At 47.5% G+C, this 20,070-nt stretch overlaps 2 protein-coding genes across 2 annotated transcripts in view; one reads left to right on the top strand and one right to left on the bottom strand.

Moving 5' to 3' along the window:
- Positions 1-3,283, top strand: part of TBL3 (transducin beta like 3) — a 37,635-nt gene extending 34,352 nt beyond the window's left edge. The window contains exons 21-22 of the mRNA XM_063143148.1: positions 1,886-2,044; positions 3,029-3,283. Coding sequence (XP_062999218.1) covers positions 1,886-2,044; positions 3,029-3,144 — 275 coding nt within the window. The 3' untranslated portion in view covers positions 3,145-3,283. The remainder of the gene's footprint in view (positions 1-1,885; positions 2,045-3,028) is intronic.
- Positions 3,284-5,297: 2,014 nt separating this feature from the next.
- Positions 5,298-14,228, bottom strand: NOXO1 (NADPH oxidase organizer 1). Its single transcript, XM_063143422.1, has 8 exons — positions 14,163-14,228; positions 12,157-12,237; positions 11,944-12,019; positions 10,804-10,984; positions 9,230-9,423; positions 8,321-8,425; positions 7,509-7,626; positions 5,298-5,898 (listed from the first exon to the last, which is right to left on the bottom strand). The coding sequence occupies exons 1-8, from the start codon at positions 14,226-14,228 to the stop codon at positions 5,298-5,300; spliced, it is 1,422 nt and encodes a 473-aa protein (XP_062999492.1).
- Between the last annotated feature and the right edge of the window lie 5,842 nt (positions 14,229-20,070).

Here is a 20,070-nt window from a genome sequence, read left to right as displayed (position 1 = left end):
GCTGGCTGGGGCTGATGGGAGTTGAAGTCCAAAACATCTGGAGGGCCCTGGTCTGGGGAAAGCTGTCCCATAGCAACATGAATTCTCACAGCAACCACAGTGCCTACTGTGCACAGTTGCCACACTTCACAACTGCTTAAGGTGGACAGGCAAAGCAGTTCTGGGGCGCCCACCGCTGCTGCCCTTCTGCCCGTTTCAGCCGCAGAGATGCCGCCTGACCCTTCTTGTGGTGACAGCAGCGCCCAGCCCCAGCCCCAGCCTGCTTCTCCCAACCTCCCAGGCACGCTGGTTATGTCCCTGGACTCAGCCCAGTTTGATCAACTCCGAACCCACGTATATCTTTTGAGATGTTCACTCCATCGTGGGTTGTTCAGCTGTCAAACGGTTCAGGCAGTGAGCAGTGACTGTTAGAATGGGGGGTGGGGGTGGGGGACACAGTTGGCCGCTATTTGATCATGCGTTCGGAAATGTGTGTGGAGACCACCTGGCGAGGGGCCTCTATCACCTATCGTAGTACGATGCACGATTTCATGCTTGGATTTATTGCCTGAGATTGCTGCATCTTTATGCATTGGAGTAAAGAGAAAAGTGAAATCCTGCACATACCTATTCTCAAGGAAGTCCCATTAAGTGCAGCAGGGCTTATTCCCAGGTAAATGGGTATAGGATCACAGCCTCAACGTCACCATTGATTTGGGCTGGCTGGTTACAAAATGTGCCATCCTCAGCAACTTAATCAGCAGCAATCTCTTGGTAAACAGAAAAAGGGATTATCTCAAGGCCTGTCCACGGTGAGCAAGTATTTGCAGATGCAGTTGATGTCAAAAGAGCTGCAAAACTAGCGTATTGCTCATCCAGAACTCTACATGTAGCTATGATGCCAAAAACCAGTTTTGCTGACTCAATAAAGGTTCCAACTGAAAAAATGTTTTAAAAACTCAGGTTTGTAAAGGGCTTTTGTCAATGTTGGGGTCCCGTTGATCCCTAGAATAGTTTGTGGACGAGTGAGAAATGAATCTTTTGTTAAAATCACCAATGTATTTTCATAGAATCATAGAATAGCAGAGCTGGAAGGGGCCATCAAGGCCATCGAGTCCAACCCCCTGCTCAATGCATTTCACCCTGTATGCTCCTTTTTCAAAAGAAATGGGCGTTGGGCACAACAGGTTCTGATCTTATCTGTAAATATGAAGAACAAAGTATTTAATGGCATTTTGCAGGGTCACGTTGACCCCTAGCATGTCATGTGCATGTTTAAAAGTCATGTAAATAGGGTAGAGTTAACCTCAAAAACTATAAAAAATATACACAGTGATTTTTCACTAGATTTGGCAGGCGGGGCTGAAAAACCACACGACAATTCAGGGCTTTACCAGAGGCGAGGATTACCTGGTCAGGGAAGTGTAGAAGAAAGCCATAAAAGTGTAATGAATTTCTTTTGGCACTGCCACAGGTGCATAGAATCATAGAATAGCAGAGTTGGAAGGGGCCTACAAGGCCATCGAGTCCAACCCCCGGCTCAATGCAGAAATCCACCTTGAAGCATCCCTGACAGATGGTTGTCCAGCTGCCTCTTTGAAGGCCTCTAGTGTGGGAGAGCTCACCACCTCCCCGACTATCAATGGAGGAGTTAAAGCGCCACAAGACCATGTGTGTATGTCTTGTAATGTATAAACACTGCTACCCTCAGAGCGATGGCGGCATCCTGTGGCCCTGTGTGCTGTGCCTCTTTTGGGGTCAGGCCACTGGCAAGTGTATGGGGCATCCCTTCCTCAAAAGACCTGGGCAAGCCCAGGCCCAGCCACCCTTCACAGGTCAGAAGCGGATTCGAGGTGCCAGCCTGGCTGTAAATCCCCACCCTTTCCTACTGTGTCTTCCCTTCTAGAGGCCTTGCTGAAGTTCTCCGTCACTTGGAACACAAACTCGCGGAACTGCCACGAGGCTCAGGCAGTGGTGGAAACGCTCCTCAGGCACGAAACGCCGGAATCCCTCCTGCAGTACGACGGGATCAAAGCAGCAGTGGAGTCTCTCCTCCCGTACACAGGCAAGGGGCTTTTCCCACTCCCCCATGGTCTCGCCCCCTCCGCCTGGGCCCCAGGCCTCATCCCGTTCGCTTCATTCCATGGAGGCCTCACCTTTCTCCCAAGGGGCCCAAGGAGACAGAACGTCGTTTTTCCCCCCTTCCTTATTTTATCCTCACAGCCATTTTGTGAGGCAGGTTAGCCTGAGGGTGAGAGGTCCAAGGTCACCCAGCGAGCTTCACAGCTGAGGGCGCCAGGTCTTGGGAGCAAGCAGCCATCACGGCGGAGAAATAGAGCAGCTCCTCAACACCTCTCTACTGGAAGGCGAGAGTCTGAGGGCCTCCGTTCGAACCTTCTGTTTTGTCAGTTTGCCAATACGGCTGGCTTGTGGGAAGCTTTAGGCGGGACCTCCTGTCTCTACAGATGCAGGAAGCAGGCTGGCAGGAGGAGGAGGAGGAGGCCTTCTCCTGGCAGGAAATTAGAGCTTGTTATTGACCCAGAAGAAGGGGAATTCCCAGACCTTGGCTCAAATAATGATCGCAAGACTTGCCATGTTCCTGGAGAATCTCCAGCAATCTACTTCCTGCATTGCAATTACAATTTTGGCTGCTCAGTCAGTTGACATCCCTTCTTGGGGAAGACCCTAAAGGCTGTCCCTCCACCCACACCCACATCTCCTCAATAGTTTTCTTCCCCTTCACTTCAAGCGGTGGTTTTTGAGTTTCCTAGCTTTAAGGAATCCTTGTCTCTCTGTCAACGCTTCTGTCGGGGAACTTCTGCGTCTTCCAGAGGATCCTGGGAAGGGTTCCACGGTTCAGTCGTGATGCCGGCCTGGTCTCTTGGCCCTCACCGTCTCAGTGTGAGCAGAGGGGGCCACAGCTCACCGTTCCCCTTGCTCTGCGCACGGCCAAAGGAAGATCCGGCGTAGTTTGGCTTACAGGAGAGGCAGGGAATGGCAGCTGCTGGGGTTTATACCACTCTCATTTGGGGTGTTTGTCTCTTTGCAGAACGCCACTTCCAGAGGCTGGGCCGGTTACAGCAGGCCTCCATGTTCCTTGATTTCATGTGGCAGAACATGAGGCTGGCTGACGGGTCCAAATGGGACGAGGAGATGGAGACGTGACCGGGGCTGGCTGGCCGAGGCTGGGGAGACTGCGATCATCTGCCCTGTGCCCTTTTGTGTGCAGACGCAGGTTGGCGTTCCCGCGAGCAGCATAGTTTAAAATGTTTGTAAAATAAACGTGTGTTTTTTTTTAATTTTATGATGGCGTGGGCTCCTCATCTCCAACACATCTCCAACGCCCAGGCCCGTTTGAGAGTTGGCAGCTAGCCCTCTGAATTTCCAGGAGGAAGCAACCTCCCTTCTGAGCGCCACCAAGGTGTCCTGTATAAGAGCAGGCCGGAGTCATGTAGGTCAGCTTTCCCCCAACCCGGTGCCCTCCAGAGGTGTTGGGTTACAACTCAGCTGGGAATGATGGGAGTTGCACTCCAACACAACAGGTTGGAGAAGGCTTGATTTATGTGAATGCCCTGCTTGGTCATTTGGAAACTTGGACCAACTTACAGGGGTCTCCCAGGCAATCTCCCCAGGACGAGGCTTGCGGTGGGGGCGCGAGAGGAGACCCCTTGCCCCAGGATACGTGCAGTCGGATCTGGCAGACCTCTGCAGCCCCCCTATGAAGTGTTGAGAGCTTGTCAAACTGAGAGCCAGTGTGGTGTAGGTTAGAGCGTTGGGCTGGGAGTCGGGAGGTCTGGGATTCTAGTCCCCACTCAGCTACGGAACTCACTGGGTGACTTTGGGCCATCACGGACTCAGGCAAACCCACCTCACAGGGTTGTTGTTGCGAGGATGAAATGGGGAGAAGGACTCTATGTTCCTTTGAGGGGGGAAAGTGAGATCTCACGGTAGTGGTGGTGGTGGGAGATTGTAAGGAGCCTGTGAGGAGCGGAGGCCCATTTGGCCTGGCAGTGAGCCATGGCTCTGTGTGAGGCAAACCAGGCTCGAGGGAGGATCTCAGCGGAGGTTTGGCTCACCGGCTCTTCCCTCCCCATAGCCTGGCAGGTGGAGGCAAGTCAAAGGGCCAGAGCCCACACTCAGTGGAACAGGGTCTCTGGGGCTGGCTAGGAACATTTATTTGGATGCACACCAAAGCGCCTTCAACTTAACACAACGAATGTAAATATATCAACATATTCTATATACATGCACAGTGGTAACACTAACATACAGTATTTGTTAGAAGAGCGTCATTCGCAGTAACTGGAGTGGTTTTTAAAAATAATAATAATAATCTAATCTACAGGTTTCAGAGCAAAATGTACCACACAATCCCTACGTATGTTTACTTGGGAGGAAACCCCATAGTACTCAAGGGGACTTTCTGCCCAGACAGCATGTTTAGGATTGCAACTTTAGCTTAAAGGGGTTGTGGGGGGGGGGGTGGATATTATTGGGCAAAAGGCAGGATACAAATAAATATAATAATAATATTGCCTTCCAAAGAACTTGCAAGCTGGGGCAGGATGATTAAGCAACATGTGCAAAGGAGTGGGGGGCATGTCTGGAAACGTAACGTTATATTGACATCATGTAAGATTAACCATTAAAGTGGACTAAATCAGTCCCAATTAAGAACTCTCCTCTCTCCTCCATACCAACCGAGGCTACTGAAACACCTCGGCCACTCTGGAGAATGCTGATCCTCATGCAAGTAGCAGAAACGTCATGAGGAATCGGAGCCGAGTCAGAAAGGACCCCAAAACCCCATCTAGTCTGCCCTGATAAGCGTCCCCCAAGCAAAGGACAGGATGTTGAGGTAACTCTAAACCAAGCCAAGTCGCGTGCTACGGAAAAGAGGAATTCCAGTTGCTGCTGTTCTGATCCGGATGAGAATCTTTCGTTCATCACAGTTGAGTTAGTCAGGTTCTGACCATGAGTGACCCAGCCTCTGGGCTATCTTAAGGGGATGCATGGGACAGTCTACCCTAAACGAGGACGATGCTTTCTGCATTAAGCTTTCATGTAACCACCCCCCACCCCCGAGATGACCCTATACAGAGAGAACCTCCCAATCGGAGGCTTGGAAGAGTCACTTCTATTTAGCCACATTGGCCAGGTCCTCCATGCCTGGAGAGGTGCCTCAGTCCTTAATGGAGGTGAGCCAGGGTTCTTTCCCTTGCCGGCTGGCCATTTTCTCTGCACGAGATCTCCAGGGCCCAGGCGACGAAGCTGTCTTGCGGGCGCTGATGCCCTTTAAGGACAGGCTTGAGAGCAGGCTAAGGGGACGCCCCTTGCATGGCTCTCTTGGTTATGGTGGTGCACCTTTGGAGGATTTCATGTGGTGAGGGGCGTGGGGGCACCACCAGGCCATCGGGATCGGAGGAAGGGAGCGTGCAGCCCAAAGCCGCCTCGTGGAAGCCGGAGTCACTCCGGTGCTTGCTGTCCAAGGATGGGGAGGGGCTGTCTTCACTCCTTAAGGAATCGTGGAAGGTCTCTGCGGGGGACTTGGTGCCCACCTTTTGGCCGTCAGGGTCCTGGGGCCAGTAGAATCCCTGTTCACTCACGGTCCCCGAGCTGTCGGACAGGCTGTCCTCGGTGGCCAGGTTGGGGCTTGCGTTGTCCTCAGCCGTGCCCAGGGAGTGGGACCTGATCCTGCCCAGGGGCGGGCCTCTGCCTCCCCTTCTGTGAGCCTGGGCTGCCTCCCCGCGGTCGCCTTTCTGCTGGGTTGGGGAACTCCTGCTTACGACACCGTGAGCTTCAGCGAGGTTCGGGGTGGAGAGGCTCAGGCTGCTGTGGGCGAGAGCCAGGAATCTGCTGTGGGGGTTTTGATAGGGCTGGAGGAACATGGAGGGGACATAGCCAGCATTCCCATTGTACCTGGAAGACGAGAAAGGGAAATATGTGTCACGTTCAAGGCAAAAGGCGATCCAAAATGGCAGCGCAGGGACAAGGCTGGCTTAGGCTAATGGCATCTCAGGCTGTTGCGCAACTAGGACGCAGCGGCCACCAGCGACAGGGATGATGATGATGATGATGATGATGATGATGATGATGATGATGATGATTGACATTTATATACCTCCCCATAGCTGAAGCTCTCTGGGCGATTTACAAAAGTTAAAACAGTGAACATTAAATAGAAATATGCAAAATTTTAAACCATAAAAAAGCATAAAATACAAACAAAACCAGACAACATCCATTTAAAAACAACTCTTCTGGGGTCAGTTAAGAACTCAGCATCTGCTTTTACATGCCTGGGAGAAGAGAAAAGACTTGAAAAGAGAACAATGTTGGCGCAAGGCGAGCCCCATTGGGGAGATCGTTCCATAATCGCTGCACTGCCCTTTATTCTGCTATTCCAGCTGAGAGCCTAAACCCACCCACCGCCCCTAAGTGAGAATTCATTCAGTGTTTGATACAGGAACGGTGTCTAATCTGTTTGTTTATTTATTCTAAACAACTGTGTGTGTAGCGGTGGGAAATACCTGCACTAGACTCACTCTCAAGCAAAGCCGCTTCCTGCAATGGGTGTGAATCACGGTGCGATGCATCGCGAGGGGGGCTTTGCATGATTTCTGCGTCTTGGAAAGGAGTGCAGAAGACGGACTCCTGAGACCCCGGCCTATGGGGAGCTGTGCTTGACTCCCAGAGAAGTTTTGCCGTTGTCCATAACGAAGCGTTCACTAGCAGCGGGTGGCGGAGGAAGGGAGTGCCCCAAACCCCTTGCTATGGAGACCCTTCTCCCACCAAAGGAACACCAAGGCTTCGTATAGCTCGCGCCCCTTCTGACTGGGCCAACTTCAGTCGTGTGCAGCCGACTTAATTTCTGTTTTCCCAGAATCCCTCTGGTTTCACCCCTTGTATTCTCAGTCCACGAAACAGCGCTCGGGGCATCTTAAGAATTCAAGGCACAACTTGTCTGTGCGAAGTCGGCCTGAGGCTGCAGCTGTTCTCGTGCATCGTCAGCCCAAAGCTCACCCCAGTCCAGGGTTCTTTGCAAGGCCTCCCGGCGACCCTTAAGTGCCACTAAGCGCCAGTCACAAGAGATGGACCAGTGGCCCACCAGGCACACGTGGATGTCAATTTACCAAACGCACACTTTCTGAGCCTAACTATGAACCGAGATGCCATTAGACTCTGAAATCCCCGGGTTTTGCAAATTTTAAAAAGTATGCGCAAAAATGCATACGTTTGGAAAAAAAATGCATACAAAATGTGTGTATTTTGAAAAACATGCAGAAAACCTTTTAACAGGAAAAATACTTGTAAAGATGGCTACATTTGAAAAAAATTGTACAAAAAATATTGCATTTTGAAAAAAAGCACGAAAATACATGCACTTTTTTATGTGTGGACTAAAAATCCCGCAATCCGGTGCAGAAGAACGGAACGTCCTTAAAAGTGGGGAAACGAGAACGTGAGCAAATGCGAGCTTGATAGATGTTGCGCTTTTCTGGCTCCTGGTGCGCCTCCTGCTGACTTACCAGACAAGCCACCAGCCACTGTCTGACCTCTCCAGCACTTCCACCACCACGCCGACCTTCACAGAGAGCTCATCCGGTTCCTTGGCCTCGTAGGCCCGCGTGAGGAAATGCAGCATCCCTGAAAGAAGAGCGAAGGAGGAGCTGTTCCTTCATTCTCTCAAGCACGCGGCGTGGAGGGCTATGGAGCTGCCTTGCACGAAAGCCAGGCCGTGGGCCCTTCTAGCTAGCTCAGTACGGTCTGCTCTGACCAGCAGTGTCTTCCCTGCTCAGCCATTGTGAAACTTGATCAGGACGGTGGGCCTTGCGGTAGGAGGCTGCCTTATGCACGGTCGGGCTATTTGCCCAGCCAGCCTCGTATTGTGCCCTCTGACTGACTGGCCCTCCCCGGGGTCTTGGCCAGAGAGATCTGTTGCCTGGTCCCTTTTTAAGTAGGGGACACCAGAAATTGGAAATTGGGCCTCCTGTGTGAGAAGCCATTGAGCTACAGCTATTGGCCAGGGCCACAACTAGTCCAAGGTGAGCTTCACGTTTATGTTGGAGTTTTGCTCATCCAGTTCCATATGCTCCCTACACCATTGGCCATGGGAATGATGGGAGTTGCAGTCCAACGCGTTTGGAGGGCGTCAGGTTGGGGAGCACAGCTGCTTCTCAAGCAGCAGTGGCTTCTGTGGGGGAGGATAGGTCTGAACATGGGGGGGGGGGCATTTGGAGGAGGCCTCTAGCCCATGGCTGACCCTGGCTATCTCCAGCCCAAGACTGAGCCAGACCCATTTGTCTGCATCTATGAGAGAGAGAGAGAGTGTTGCAGTCACCTTCCTTGCTGGGTACCCTGACAATGGGCGCCTCCTCCGTCTCCTCCAGGTACGGCGCTGGGAACCAGGCGATCTGCTTCCTGTGGTTTTCCACCAGCCACCAGCCTGCAGACAAGAGAGCATGGAAGGACGAGGAGGTCATCTGGTTGCTCTCCCCCGTCCCCATGTCCCATTTGTGAAAAACTGTTGTGGATTATGGGAGCTGTGTGGGTGAGTGACCATGGCCCCTGATCCCAGATTGGTGTGAGCACTCTGTTCATGCTTAAAGGCACTTGGTTAGTGCTTTAAATAGCCCTGTTTGAACTTTCAAAGCAGGTTTAGGGGCAAGCTCTTGTTGGGAAGAAATGGTTCAGTATAAGCTTGATCCTACAGCCCCCATAAAACGCAACATGATAGTAAATCATGTCTAGTACATTTACAGGGTGCCTTTGAAGTATTAAGTGCTTTTCATCCCATACAACAGTGTAGACCTGCTGTTATCACCACATTGCAGATCATGTGTGGGGGGGGGATAGGGTGCCCTGTGAGCTCAGGCTGGGGTGAGATTTGAACCAGGGACTTCCCTCTAGCCTATACCATCTCCCCACTACACTCTACCACCTCAGTGAAGAATCTGTTAACCCAGCAGCCTCCCAGCATAGGTGATAACACTCGGCAGTATTTAACTGATCTTGTAATCTTTACAACAACCCAGCAAGGTAGTGAACATTCTTGTTCCCATAATGCAGATGGGGGACCGAGGCTGAGAGGGACCAGCTTATCTAAGGCCACCATTGAGTTTATAGCAGAAGAGAGATTCGAACCAGGGACTTCCCTGATCCCTAGTTCTAATCCCCACCTGCTCCTTCCTGCACACTGCATCAGAAGGGAAGGGGTTGAGGGTGGAAACAGCACTACTGTGGTCCGTACCTGTTTTGTCCTTCATAAGAACTCCCAGCACTTCCCCTCTGTTGGCTTTGAAGGGCCTGTTCTTGGTGTCGTTGGTTTCAAAGGCTTCAACGCACGTGTACATCTGGGAGACGACAGGCTGTGTGATGGTTGGGTTGGAGGGAGTGGGCGCGGCTTCTTTCCTGTCTCCCATTTCAGAAGGCAAAACTACGATGCTGCAGGGGTGGGGTGGGGGGTGGCAAAGGTAGAATCAGAAACCAAAGGAGGAGAAGCATCCAGGTCAGGTGAAAAGAAGGGAGAAGCAGGTTCTCGGGATGCAAAGGATGTATTGATACAAAGCCCAACGCGTTTCGGCCTGTCTCTTTTCAAAGGCCTTCTTCAGGGGGTTGTCAGAAGAAGTCTGCAGATTTTCCTCTAACACTGGGCTGCAACGTCTAAAGAAAATTAGACTTCCTCAGATAAGCGGTTTCATTTCGCCATGTGTGAGCAAAAGCTGTGGGAGTGCAGACTCTAGATAGTAGTCCCGTACTTGTTTATAGTTTTTAGTCAAAGCCCTCCAAAGGGGCGATCTTTTCTTAGTCACCGGCTGACAATCCAAATGCTTCAAGCAGCGGCAGAACTGTTAGACAGTTCTTATCTGAGGAAGTCTAATACAATGAAACGGGACTAATACTGGATTCCTGTTATTTCCTGTTATTTACTTGTGATACTTATGAAAAACGGTGTTATAATCCAGACTTTGATACAACTTGTCACTTGACTTTATTGTCTTTAAAACTACCTTGATTTGTGTATCTGTAAAACTGTATAATATGTTCATACTTACGATTTAACTATACTTTCTTTAAAAGTAGTTTTACATTTAATTGTATGCAGTTGTGTGCTTTTGTGGCATTGTTTGTTATTGTTATCATATACCATTACAAGCCTGGGAGTAGAGGGTGGTCTTTACCTGGCACCGAAAACATGACAATGACGGTGCCCGATGAGCCTCAGTGGGAAGCTCTTTCCGTAGTTGGAGGGGGGCACCACTGAGAAGGCCCTCTCCTTTGTTGCCACCTTCTGAGCCTCTCTTGGAGGTGGCACTTGGAGAGGGGACCCCGATGTTGATCACAGTGTCTGGGGACGTTCAGGTTGGGAGAGGCGTCCTGGTTGCGAGCCATGTAAGGCTTTATAGGTTAAAACCAGCACCTTGAATCAGGCTTGCAAACATACAGGCAGCCAATAGAAGCAGGCCAGAGTCAGTCTTATATGTATAATTATACTTTGGCTCAAGATTTGAATTGACAAGCCATGATTTGTGTCTGGCTAGCAAGCCGGAGCCAGAAGAAGCCAAGCGGTGGGTTTGCAAAGAGTGGTTTAATGCTTACTAAAAGTTGGCCTGAGCTGACAAGCCAGAGTTATGGCCCTTGCTTTGCCTCCGGACCACAGAAACAGCAGGAGTGCTGAGCAGGTGGCGAAATGAAAGCGGGCAAACAGCTCTGAATAAAGAATTTCCAGTTGTACCGTTTGGAAGTTTAAGCTGTAGTTTGGTGTGATGTCTGAAATGCTTTTTTGCTGACACTCTAAAAATCTGCTTTCACAAACGTTGGTACCTGTTTTCTGGAAACGAAGGGTTCAGATCTCGGCTTTGTGCTCCAAAAAACTCAATCATGTCTTCCCCGTGCACAATTTGGGGCTGTGTTCTCAGCAGCTCCTGGCAGTAAATCTCCAGCAATTTCAGACTCTCCATACATCTGCTCAACGTCTGCTTTTTCCGTAGCATCACATTTGCATCTTTGAAGGAACCAACAGTGGCAAAAAGCCATCAAGGAATGCCTTTCCTTGGCACGGCCTCCTCCTAACCCATGTTCTTTACACTGCATTTTCAAGACCGCAACATGTGTGTGTGTATTGGGGGGGGGGGGTTGCTGCTGTAAAGAGTCCCCGGTCATGTCTGCAAAGGGCTCAAGTATAGGGTGGGATGGGCAAAATAGGTATACTTTACCAGGCCCTGGAGTTTCAGGGGATGTGGCACAGGCTGCAAGCCCAGGAAGAAAATAGAGGCTAAATTATAGATCATGCTCGATGGTATTTATCGTGTTTATTTCCCTGATCTGTATATGCGTAGCAGGGGTCAGCAACATGCAGACCATGAGCTGCATATGGCCCTTACTACCGCCACTGCAGAGGACAACTTCCAAGCTAAATTTGTGCTCAGGAAGCCTCCATAGTGGCTTGTCGGCCAATTTTGCTGGTGCTGCAGCAAGAGTGCAGTCCTCAGGGTGATCGGGGGTGGGGACTGCCCCAGACTGCCCAAATTTGCACACCTCTGATCTATACAGTAAGGTGGTGGCGGTACAGAAATATCAGGAGTTTAAAGAGAGGCCCAGAAAAATTATTCCTGGCCACTGTTTCTACACCACAGAGCAGGTGTGTTTGGTTTCCGGCTTCTATGTATTGTTTCCCTCCATTATTATTATATTATTAATAATAGTAATACTAATTCTAAAATGCCTCCCCTGAGGCTTAGTTAATGGCAAGAACATCTGTAAGCTAAAATAGACTGTTTCAGACCCACTTGTTTTGCTATCAGCCCCTCCCACCACAGGGATATGCTCTTCTCCCACCCACCCCAAAAAAGTTCCAAAATTGAAAGCGGCCCTCAGAATGAAGAGGTTTGACTCCCCTGCTGTAAAGCAAGTTCCACCAGTCCAATTAAAACTAAAAACAAACACCTTCCTTTGCCCTTTTACCTCGAAAACTGGGGATAGTCCGTTCAGTCTTTTTCAATAGACCACTTTCAATGGGGAATTTTCTCTTCAGTTCTTTCTAAATTATGAACAAAATGAGAGAAGAATTAGTCATATTGCTCTTGCTACTCAGCAGGAAGAGGCTGATAAAGTATTGCATGTGAAATAGAAAAAAAAATCTCTTGATTCAAATCCATTGGTTCAGATCAAACTTACGTGGAGTTTCTTAAATTCTTCAAATGCCCTGTAGATGAGGATGTTGTTTTGATCTGACCAGGACACAGAAAGCATGCAGATCTGAAAAAGGCAAGCAGAATACACAGTTCAGACAAGGCCTTCCTCTCTTTATTAAAGTTATATCCCGCCTTTCAACTAAAAATAGTGCTCGAGACAGTCTCAACAACAATAAAATATGAGATTAAAATACAACGTTATAATCAAAATATAAGAGCAAGTTTTAGCCTGGACTTGCTCAGCGCGTCACTCACTACATTAAAGGAAATCGTGTTATTTACCCAGAGCTGTTGTGCTTCCTGGTTCTTTGGCATGATTGATATGGGCTGCATTACATGGGAGGAGAGAGGTGACAAGGTGGAAGATCCTGCTGTTTATCGGGGCTCCTTTAAATGGCAGACACATATGCATCGAAAGAGCACCTGCCTCCTTCCCAACCTGGTATTGTGTGCAAAGGAGCGGTGCAGCGGGAGGAGAGACATTTAAACTTAATGGGGTGACCTTAATGGGGCTGGGGGATCTCATCTGCCTCCCTTTATTGCAGGGAAGCATTTTACGCTCTTCTCCCTCCAATCATAGCCCTTCCTCAGCACATTCGAAGTGCAACGCCAGCTTCACACGTTGCCAATTTTGCACCATTAAGGGTTTATTCCAGCTTGATCTTTTTAAAAATCAAAAAGGGGGGATTGCAGGAGATGTCCTGTTTGTTGATAACGTCATGAGATCGACCCAAAAACTCCCAGTCATGAGCATGCTATAAATCGCTCGATTAGAGAAGTTTCTGAGGCTGAGTGAGATTGGAAACATTTGGCTTGGTGTGGCTGCAGGAACAGTTGGAGCTTCCTACATTAGCTCTGTGTCTGGCGGGGGCATTGCTGGGCACTCAGATCCAGGAGCCAGGGCCAAGGGACACCCAGCTGCATAAAAACTGCACAGACTAATCGCCATCTATAGATGCACATTTAGAAAAAAATACTAAGATTTACTTAAAGTTCACAGGATACAAAGCTAGCCAATTAACGTCTGATCTAATAATCTCAAAATAAATTCCTTAATAAATTCACATTCCAAACCAATGGAAAATGTTTTTTCCCCTAAGTTTCATTGGCATGATGGGGGGAGATTTGGGTGGGTGGGTCCTCAACATACACATTTTAATACATATTTAAAGGTATATCTTCTTTCAACTATGTGGTGTATTTAAACTACGAGAACTCCATTGCAACATCTGGAGAAGAGCAAAGATCTTCTGGATGGCTAAATTCCAATCCATACATCATCATCATTATTTCTATATCACCCCATAGTTGAAGCTCTCTGGGTGGTTCCCAAAAGATTAAAACATTAAAAACTGATAGACAAAACTTAAAAACATAAAAACAGATGGCATACATAGAGACAACAGACATCTAAAAACCTTGACCTGGCAGCCAAACCTAAAAATAGATTTGGGCATCTGAGAGGTGTGGATACAAAGTGAAGTATTAAATTCTGAAGATTAAATTCTTCAACCACACCAACAGTGGAGCTAAGCAGGGCCAGGCAGCTATAGATTAAATCGACTTCAATTTTGCACTGACTCACACTAACTCAAAAACCAATCCAAGCCTCTGTGAGTCAATCCAGGACAAAGCCGTCCGCGGGAAAAGTTTTGTTTATAGTTGACAAAGAAGCTAATAAATCAATTGCTCTGAGTCCTAGAGTTTTACATCCATCGTTTAAATCCTTGAACCTTCTTGTTTAAATCTACTACAATAATAACGAAGTGCAAATCCAGATAGAAATGCTGGAAACACAAAGATAAAGCTTATTTCAAATTAATTCAAGGTATTGTAATGGGTTACTTTCTCTTTGCGGTCTTACTTTAAATTGTTTTGTAGCAATTGCTTATAAATAGAAATTAATGTAAAAAAAATATAGATAAAAATGAAGATTATTGTTTTTTTAAATGCTATGAAAGTGGCCAGAAAGGGGAGCAGCTGAAATACCTTCTGTTTTCCATGTTTCAGCAAGCCTACGGCTTTCACCTCCACCGGGAACCTGATGCTGCTCATCCTGCCTTGCTTGCAGGTGCACGACAGAATCGCTTTGAAGCACCTGCTTCCTGCAGGTGAGGTATTTAGGAACATTGGAAAAGGAGGGGCCGGCTGTCCCCACCCATCTCTTAAACTCAGCTTCCTCCTCTCTCCTGATACGCCAAAGCCTGGCAATGGATCCTGCTCAGAATTATTATTATTATTATTATTATTATTATTATTATTATTATTACTAGAATCATAGAATAGCAGAGTTGGAAGGGGCCTACAAGGCCATCGAGTCCAACCCCCTGCTCAATGCAGGAATCCACCCTAAAGCATCCCTGACAGATGGTTGTAATATTATTATTATTATTATTATTATTATTATTATTATTATTATTATTATTATTATTATTATTATTGCTAAAAATGACAGGTGCTGAGTTTCCAGCCCATTTCAAGTTCGTCTCTGTGCATCTCATTGCAAGTGCAGGCTGGAAAAAACCCTCAGTGGCGCAAAATTGGCCATGTGTAAAGCTGGCATTGCCCTACGAATGTGCTGAGGAAGGACTTTGACTGGAGGGAGAAGAGGGTAAAATGCCTCCCTGCAACAAAGGGAGGCAGATCAGATCCCCCACCAAGAGCACCCCTTTAAGTTCAATGGGGCAAAGTCAGTCCCACTGCTCTACAAAGGGCTTCTATTTCCACACTCAGAAAAGGGTTATTATTATTATTATTATTATTTGCATTTTTATACCGCCCAATAGCCGAAGCTCCCTGGGCGGTTCACAAAAACTAAAACAATTCAAAGTTGAGATGTGATCCAGGTACTGGGGGGCAAACTGGAGACCTCAGTGGTTCTGTTATGCCCAACCAACCTCAAGTTAACCCAACCAACCTCAAGTTGGCTAGCTTGATCCCGGTGACAAAATAATGTGATTTTTTTCTTGCCCGTGCTTGAAAGGGTGGAGCACATTCTCTTCCTGCTCCTCCTCCTCCTCTTGCTAGCCCAACAATAACCCACCCATGCACGTCTTACTCTAAATGAAGCATGCGAGCCCTCGAGGGCAGCTTTTGGAGCAAAGAGAGAGAGGGAGATCGTTGTAACAGTTATAATCATATCACAATGCAAATACAGTTTAAACAATTTGGCAGAACAGTTTTCACACAAAATAGCTTCTGCTCTTGAAATTATAGGAAGGTCAAGCCTTCAGCAAATAACGCCTCTCTTTGGTGCAGTGGTGCTGAAAGTCTATCGGCTCGAGGGCCGGAATCAATTTCGAAGAAGCTCTGGGGCGCGGGAGCATTCCAGCGGTGGGTGGATTGAATGCAAATGGGACGGGCCCCAAAATGCCAGCAGAGTTGAGCTTGCAGCGTTTACTGCCAGTAACTAAGCCGTAGGAATCTTTTACAAAGTGCAAAAGCTGTGAAACCATCAAACCGCTGGGAGGGCTGGAATGGGACACCCAGGGGGCCGGATTTTGCATGCAGGCCTAAGGTTCAACACTCCCGCTTTAGTGGCACCTGCTACACTTACATATTGAGTTGTAGCCTATCAAAATCTATGACAGAGAGGCGAATGGTCAACTTGAGAACTACACACATATTTCTAAATTGAATGCAGAAACAGAGCCAAGCCTGGCAGAAAGCAGCCAGGATAAAATAATGAGTAAAAAATTAACATCTGATAGCATCCACACAGGAGAAACACAAGTGGATATTATCATGACAAGTAGGCACAAGACATGTCTTTTTGTCATCACGCCTTTGACTTTCACTTCTCACACGAATGTTGGGAGATCAAATGGAACTTCAGAATCTCCGGGTGCTCCCTGCATTCCATTGTAAAGGAAATTATTCAGGGATGATGAGTGTCTAAGTCATGGTGGACTTCACAGTGTTATTGGTGGGGGAAAGTTGTGCGTTGCAACATCTCGTCCATGGACATGCTTCAAACATGTACTCTTTCCCCTCTAAAATTGGCATTCCTTCCAGCTCAAGCAATTCTCTTCGACGTCTTAAGCGACAACAATCCAGGATCCCTCAAATGCAAACATTGCTACTAAAGCCATTTCCAGGAAGAAAATAAATATGTGCAGACCATGATGCATATCGGCACTCTTTGGAATGACCAAACAGCAGCACTAATGGACTTCAGACTTACATGAATTGTTATCAGACTGAAGTTTCTTAAGGCAACGGACACAACATTATTGATTTAATGACAGGACATAAGGAAGTGGCAAACAACCAGGAAATCTTGCCAGGGCAAAGAGTGAGTCAGGCATGAAAGAGGCCAATGACAAGGATATGATTTATCATTTTACCTTTCGTTGATGATTCTGCTAGCTTGAGCAATGTTACCTGCATTGCCTTCTGCTAGCTTGAGCAATGTTACCTCAATTCCTGCATTGAGCAGGGGGTTGGACTCGATGGCCTTGTAGGCCCCTTCCAACTCTGCTACTCTATAATTCTATACCTTTATGGGGTCTTGCAGGGCCAAGATCCAGGGGACGCTCCCAGGTGGGTCTCCCTTCCCCTGGAAGAGGCGGGGGAGGCAATCCCAGGCGTCCTCTGGTGCTGTATAAAATAAGAAAAAAATGTAGTAATCACTTACTTTGTTTATTATTTATTACATTTTTATATCACTCAGTAGCTGAAGCTCTCTGGGCGCGTCACAACAATTAAAACCATAGAAAACAACATAATAAAACATAGTATAAAACTTCAAAAGTTTAAAACTGCAATATAAAACCGAAATAGACATTTATAGTGCGCTACTGGAGTACATAGTGCTTTATGGTATATGGGTGTGGGTGGGGAGACAGTTTGCTGTGAACATGAGCAAGCACCGTGACAGGCATATAGGTGTCATTTCTGCTGGATATGAACATTGAGGGCTTATAGGAACATAACATAAGGGCATCAGAAGAGCCCTGATGCTGGATCAGGCCAAGGGTCCATCTAGTCCAGTATTCTGTTCACACAGTGGCCAGCCAGCTGTTGACGGGGAACCCACAAGCAGGAGCCAAGGGCAATAGCACCTTCCCACCCATGTTCCCCTGCAACTGGTGTACATAGGCACACTGCTTCCAATATTGTAGGTAGCACATAGCTATCAGGACTGTTGCTGCCACCCTCACAAGCAGGACACAGGTGTAACAGCACCCTTTTGCTTGCTGCAGAATTTTCTCCTAATATTTTCCACCGTTTTTTTTTGTGATAGCTGCCATTTTCTTCCCACAATGCTCTCAAATTATGCTAGGACTGGGCTGAGGCGCTGTGGAAGGATGCAAAATGGTGACCACGTTGGAGGGGCGGAGAGGCTAGAAGCCAGGTCAAAGGCAGGCTGGCCAGGGCCAGGAAACGGCAGCAAGGGAGCAGGCTGTGTCCTCACACTCAAAACAAGTTGCTCTGGCTGATGACCTGACTTGGCTGCAAGGGCTTGATCAGGCCTGGTGCAATCTAATTGGTTTGGAGAATCAGCTGACAGCTTTCAAGCTGGGTGGTCAGTACTTATTTATTTATTTATTTATTTATTGCATTTCTATACCGCCCAATAGCCGAAGCTCTCTGGGCGGTTTACAAAATTAAGCAGATTCTCTTCAGGTTGGAGCTGCAAGAACATCCTATCCCCTAAGGCCAAATCCGTCTGGGTAGGGTGACCATATGAAAAGGAGGACAGGGCTCCTGTATCTTTTAACAGTTGCATAGAAAAGGGAATTTCAGCAGGTGTCATTTGTATATATGGAGAAATTCCCTCTTCATCACAGTTAAAGATGCAGGAGCTATACTAGAGTGACCAGATTTAAAAGAGGGCAGGGCTCCTGCAGCTTTAACTGTTGTGATGAAGAGGACATCACACCAGGTTCCCCATATATACAAATGAAACCTGCTGAAATTCCCTTTTCAATACAACTGTCAAAGATACAGGAGCCCTGTCTTCCTTTTCATATGGTCACCTTACGTCTTACGTCTGGGCCTCCTGAGGACCCAGAGTGCTGGTGTCACAGGAGGTAAAGAAAGCCCTGGAGACTGGCTACTGGTCGCTGGTTCGAGGGGGCCCACACACACCTTGGCCCGTTACAAGCCGCTTCCCTTGATTAGGCTACCTTCTCCACTACCTCTGTGCCTAAGAACTTCTCTACATTTTTTCAAAAATTCCACTGGCTTACCAGGGCTTTCTGCTTCCATTTTCTTTCTGGGATTTCAATCACCTCAATTACACAGGTGGCCATGGGCGGCCAGGTGGTTTGGAATGAATACTTCCCCTCTATTCACTTCCATTGAGACATCGACATCTAGTGGTAGAATTATTGCATTACACACTGGAGATCCTGCTATTTTGGGATATTATCACATACTGGTCATTGTTGACATCATGTAATGGACCTGCAAACATCCGTGAGTGGCCAATCATCATTGGGCAATAAATCACTCGTTTAAAGGAGCCCTAAGTCCTGGCTGCCACTCAATGCTGGGATAATGGCATTGTGGGATCAATAATTATACCATAAGGCTGAAACTGGTACCACTTTTTAGATGTCGAGTATCAGGAACTCAACAGTGTAGCAAATACCTCGTGCTCTCCACTATATTTCCATCTGCCTGTTAAGCCTGATAAAATGGCACCATATTTACAGCTGCTGTACAATCCGCAATTGAGAAGAGCATTTATGTTAGCTAGGTGCAACGCCCTTCCCTCTGCATTACTAACGGGGAGGTTCAGAGGCATACCATCTTCAGCCAGGTTATGTTTATGTAGTGGGGGTTGCATTGAGACTCATGAACATAAATTTTTACACTGCCCCCTCCACGTATCCCAACGGCAGAGATATCTGGAAAAGGTCTTATTAAATTGTCAAGGATCCGCAGGGGCAGACACTCTATTATCTGCGGGGTGGTGGGGGGATGCTTGAAAATGTTGCACTATTTGCCCATTATGTAATGACCTATCAAAGACCGGGAGCTACGCCCAGAGGCATGGTGAAATAGTCAGCAGGGAGATTAGCACTGTCTACTATACTAGCTGGCCGAATTGCACAAAGTAAGAGTACTAGTTTGTCTAGAGGATGTCATGATGTTATGTATGGTTTGTGGTTGTTTTATGCCAATAAAGGTACATTGATTGATTGGTACCACTTGATAGAAGATCACCTTCATGTATCATAAGACATCCCATCATAGACCTGTTCAAAATAGACTTTGGTTTTAACTGGGGAACTGCAGGAATATTGACCTTGAGGCAGGTTGTATGTTTGTCCCAGCATTCTTGGTGCTTCCAGATGAGGCTTTTAAGGTGCAACCAGCCTGCCTTGTTCACAGACTGTTACATGGCATCCAGATAATGGTGTCTTTCATTTTTAACCCTCCTCTGTTTTCCTACTGCTTCTTCCATCTCCCCACCCATCCACCCACCCACCACCCACACACAAGGAAAACCCGGGGTAGGTGCCCGATGCCTTTTGAACGGTGGAGCTAGGAGTCCTCCATCAGGAAGCACCTTGAGATTATAAATGGATTGCTGTACAAACATCCTTGGTCAACGTTCCATATCAATGTTGTTGAAAGATGACCCCCCCCCCAAAAAAAAACATTTACCATATTCTGGGATCTGGATTCAATACACTTTTCTCTTTCCCTGATTCTATTTTTGGCTGCAATAACGCCTTATCATATTTCCTTGTGAAAACACCTTTCTGATGAAACCTTTGCCTTATCTCTTAGCAATTCGGTGGAACTGTACAACAAGGAAACTTCCCTATATAAGTAGTTATGGTTTTCTCTTGTAAAAACGAGTAAGAGTTCCCTCAGAGAGGCCCAATGCATGGCTTTGGCACTGACTCTCTAAGTATGTTGTGTTTCTGAGGATTGAAGC

The sequence above is a fragment of the Elgaria multicarinata genome, chromosome 17 (assembly GCF_023053635.1).
Source record: "Elgaria multicarinata webbii isolate HBS135686 ecotype San Diego chromosome 17, rElgMul1.1.pri, whole genome shotgun sequence".
NCBI lineage: Eukaryota > Metazoa > Chordata > Lepidosauria > Squamata > Anguidae > Elgaria > Elgaria multicarinata.
Note: the sequence above shows the minus strand (reverse complement) of the source record. Positions and strands in the feature narration are given on the sequence as shown.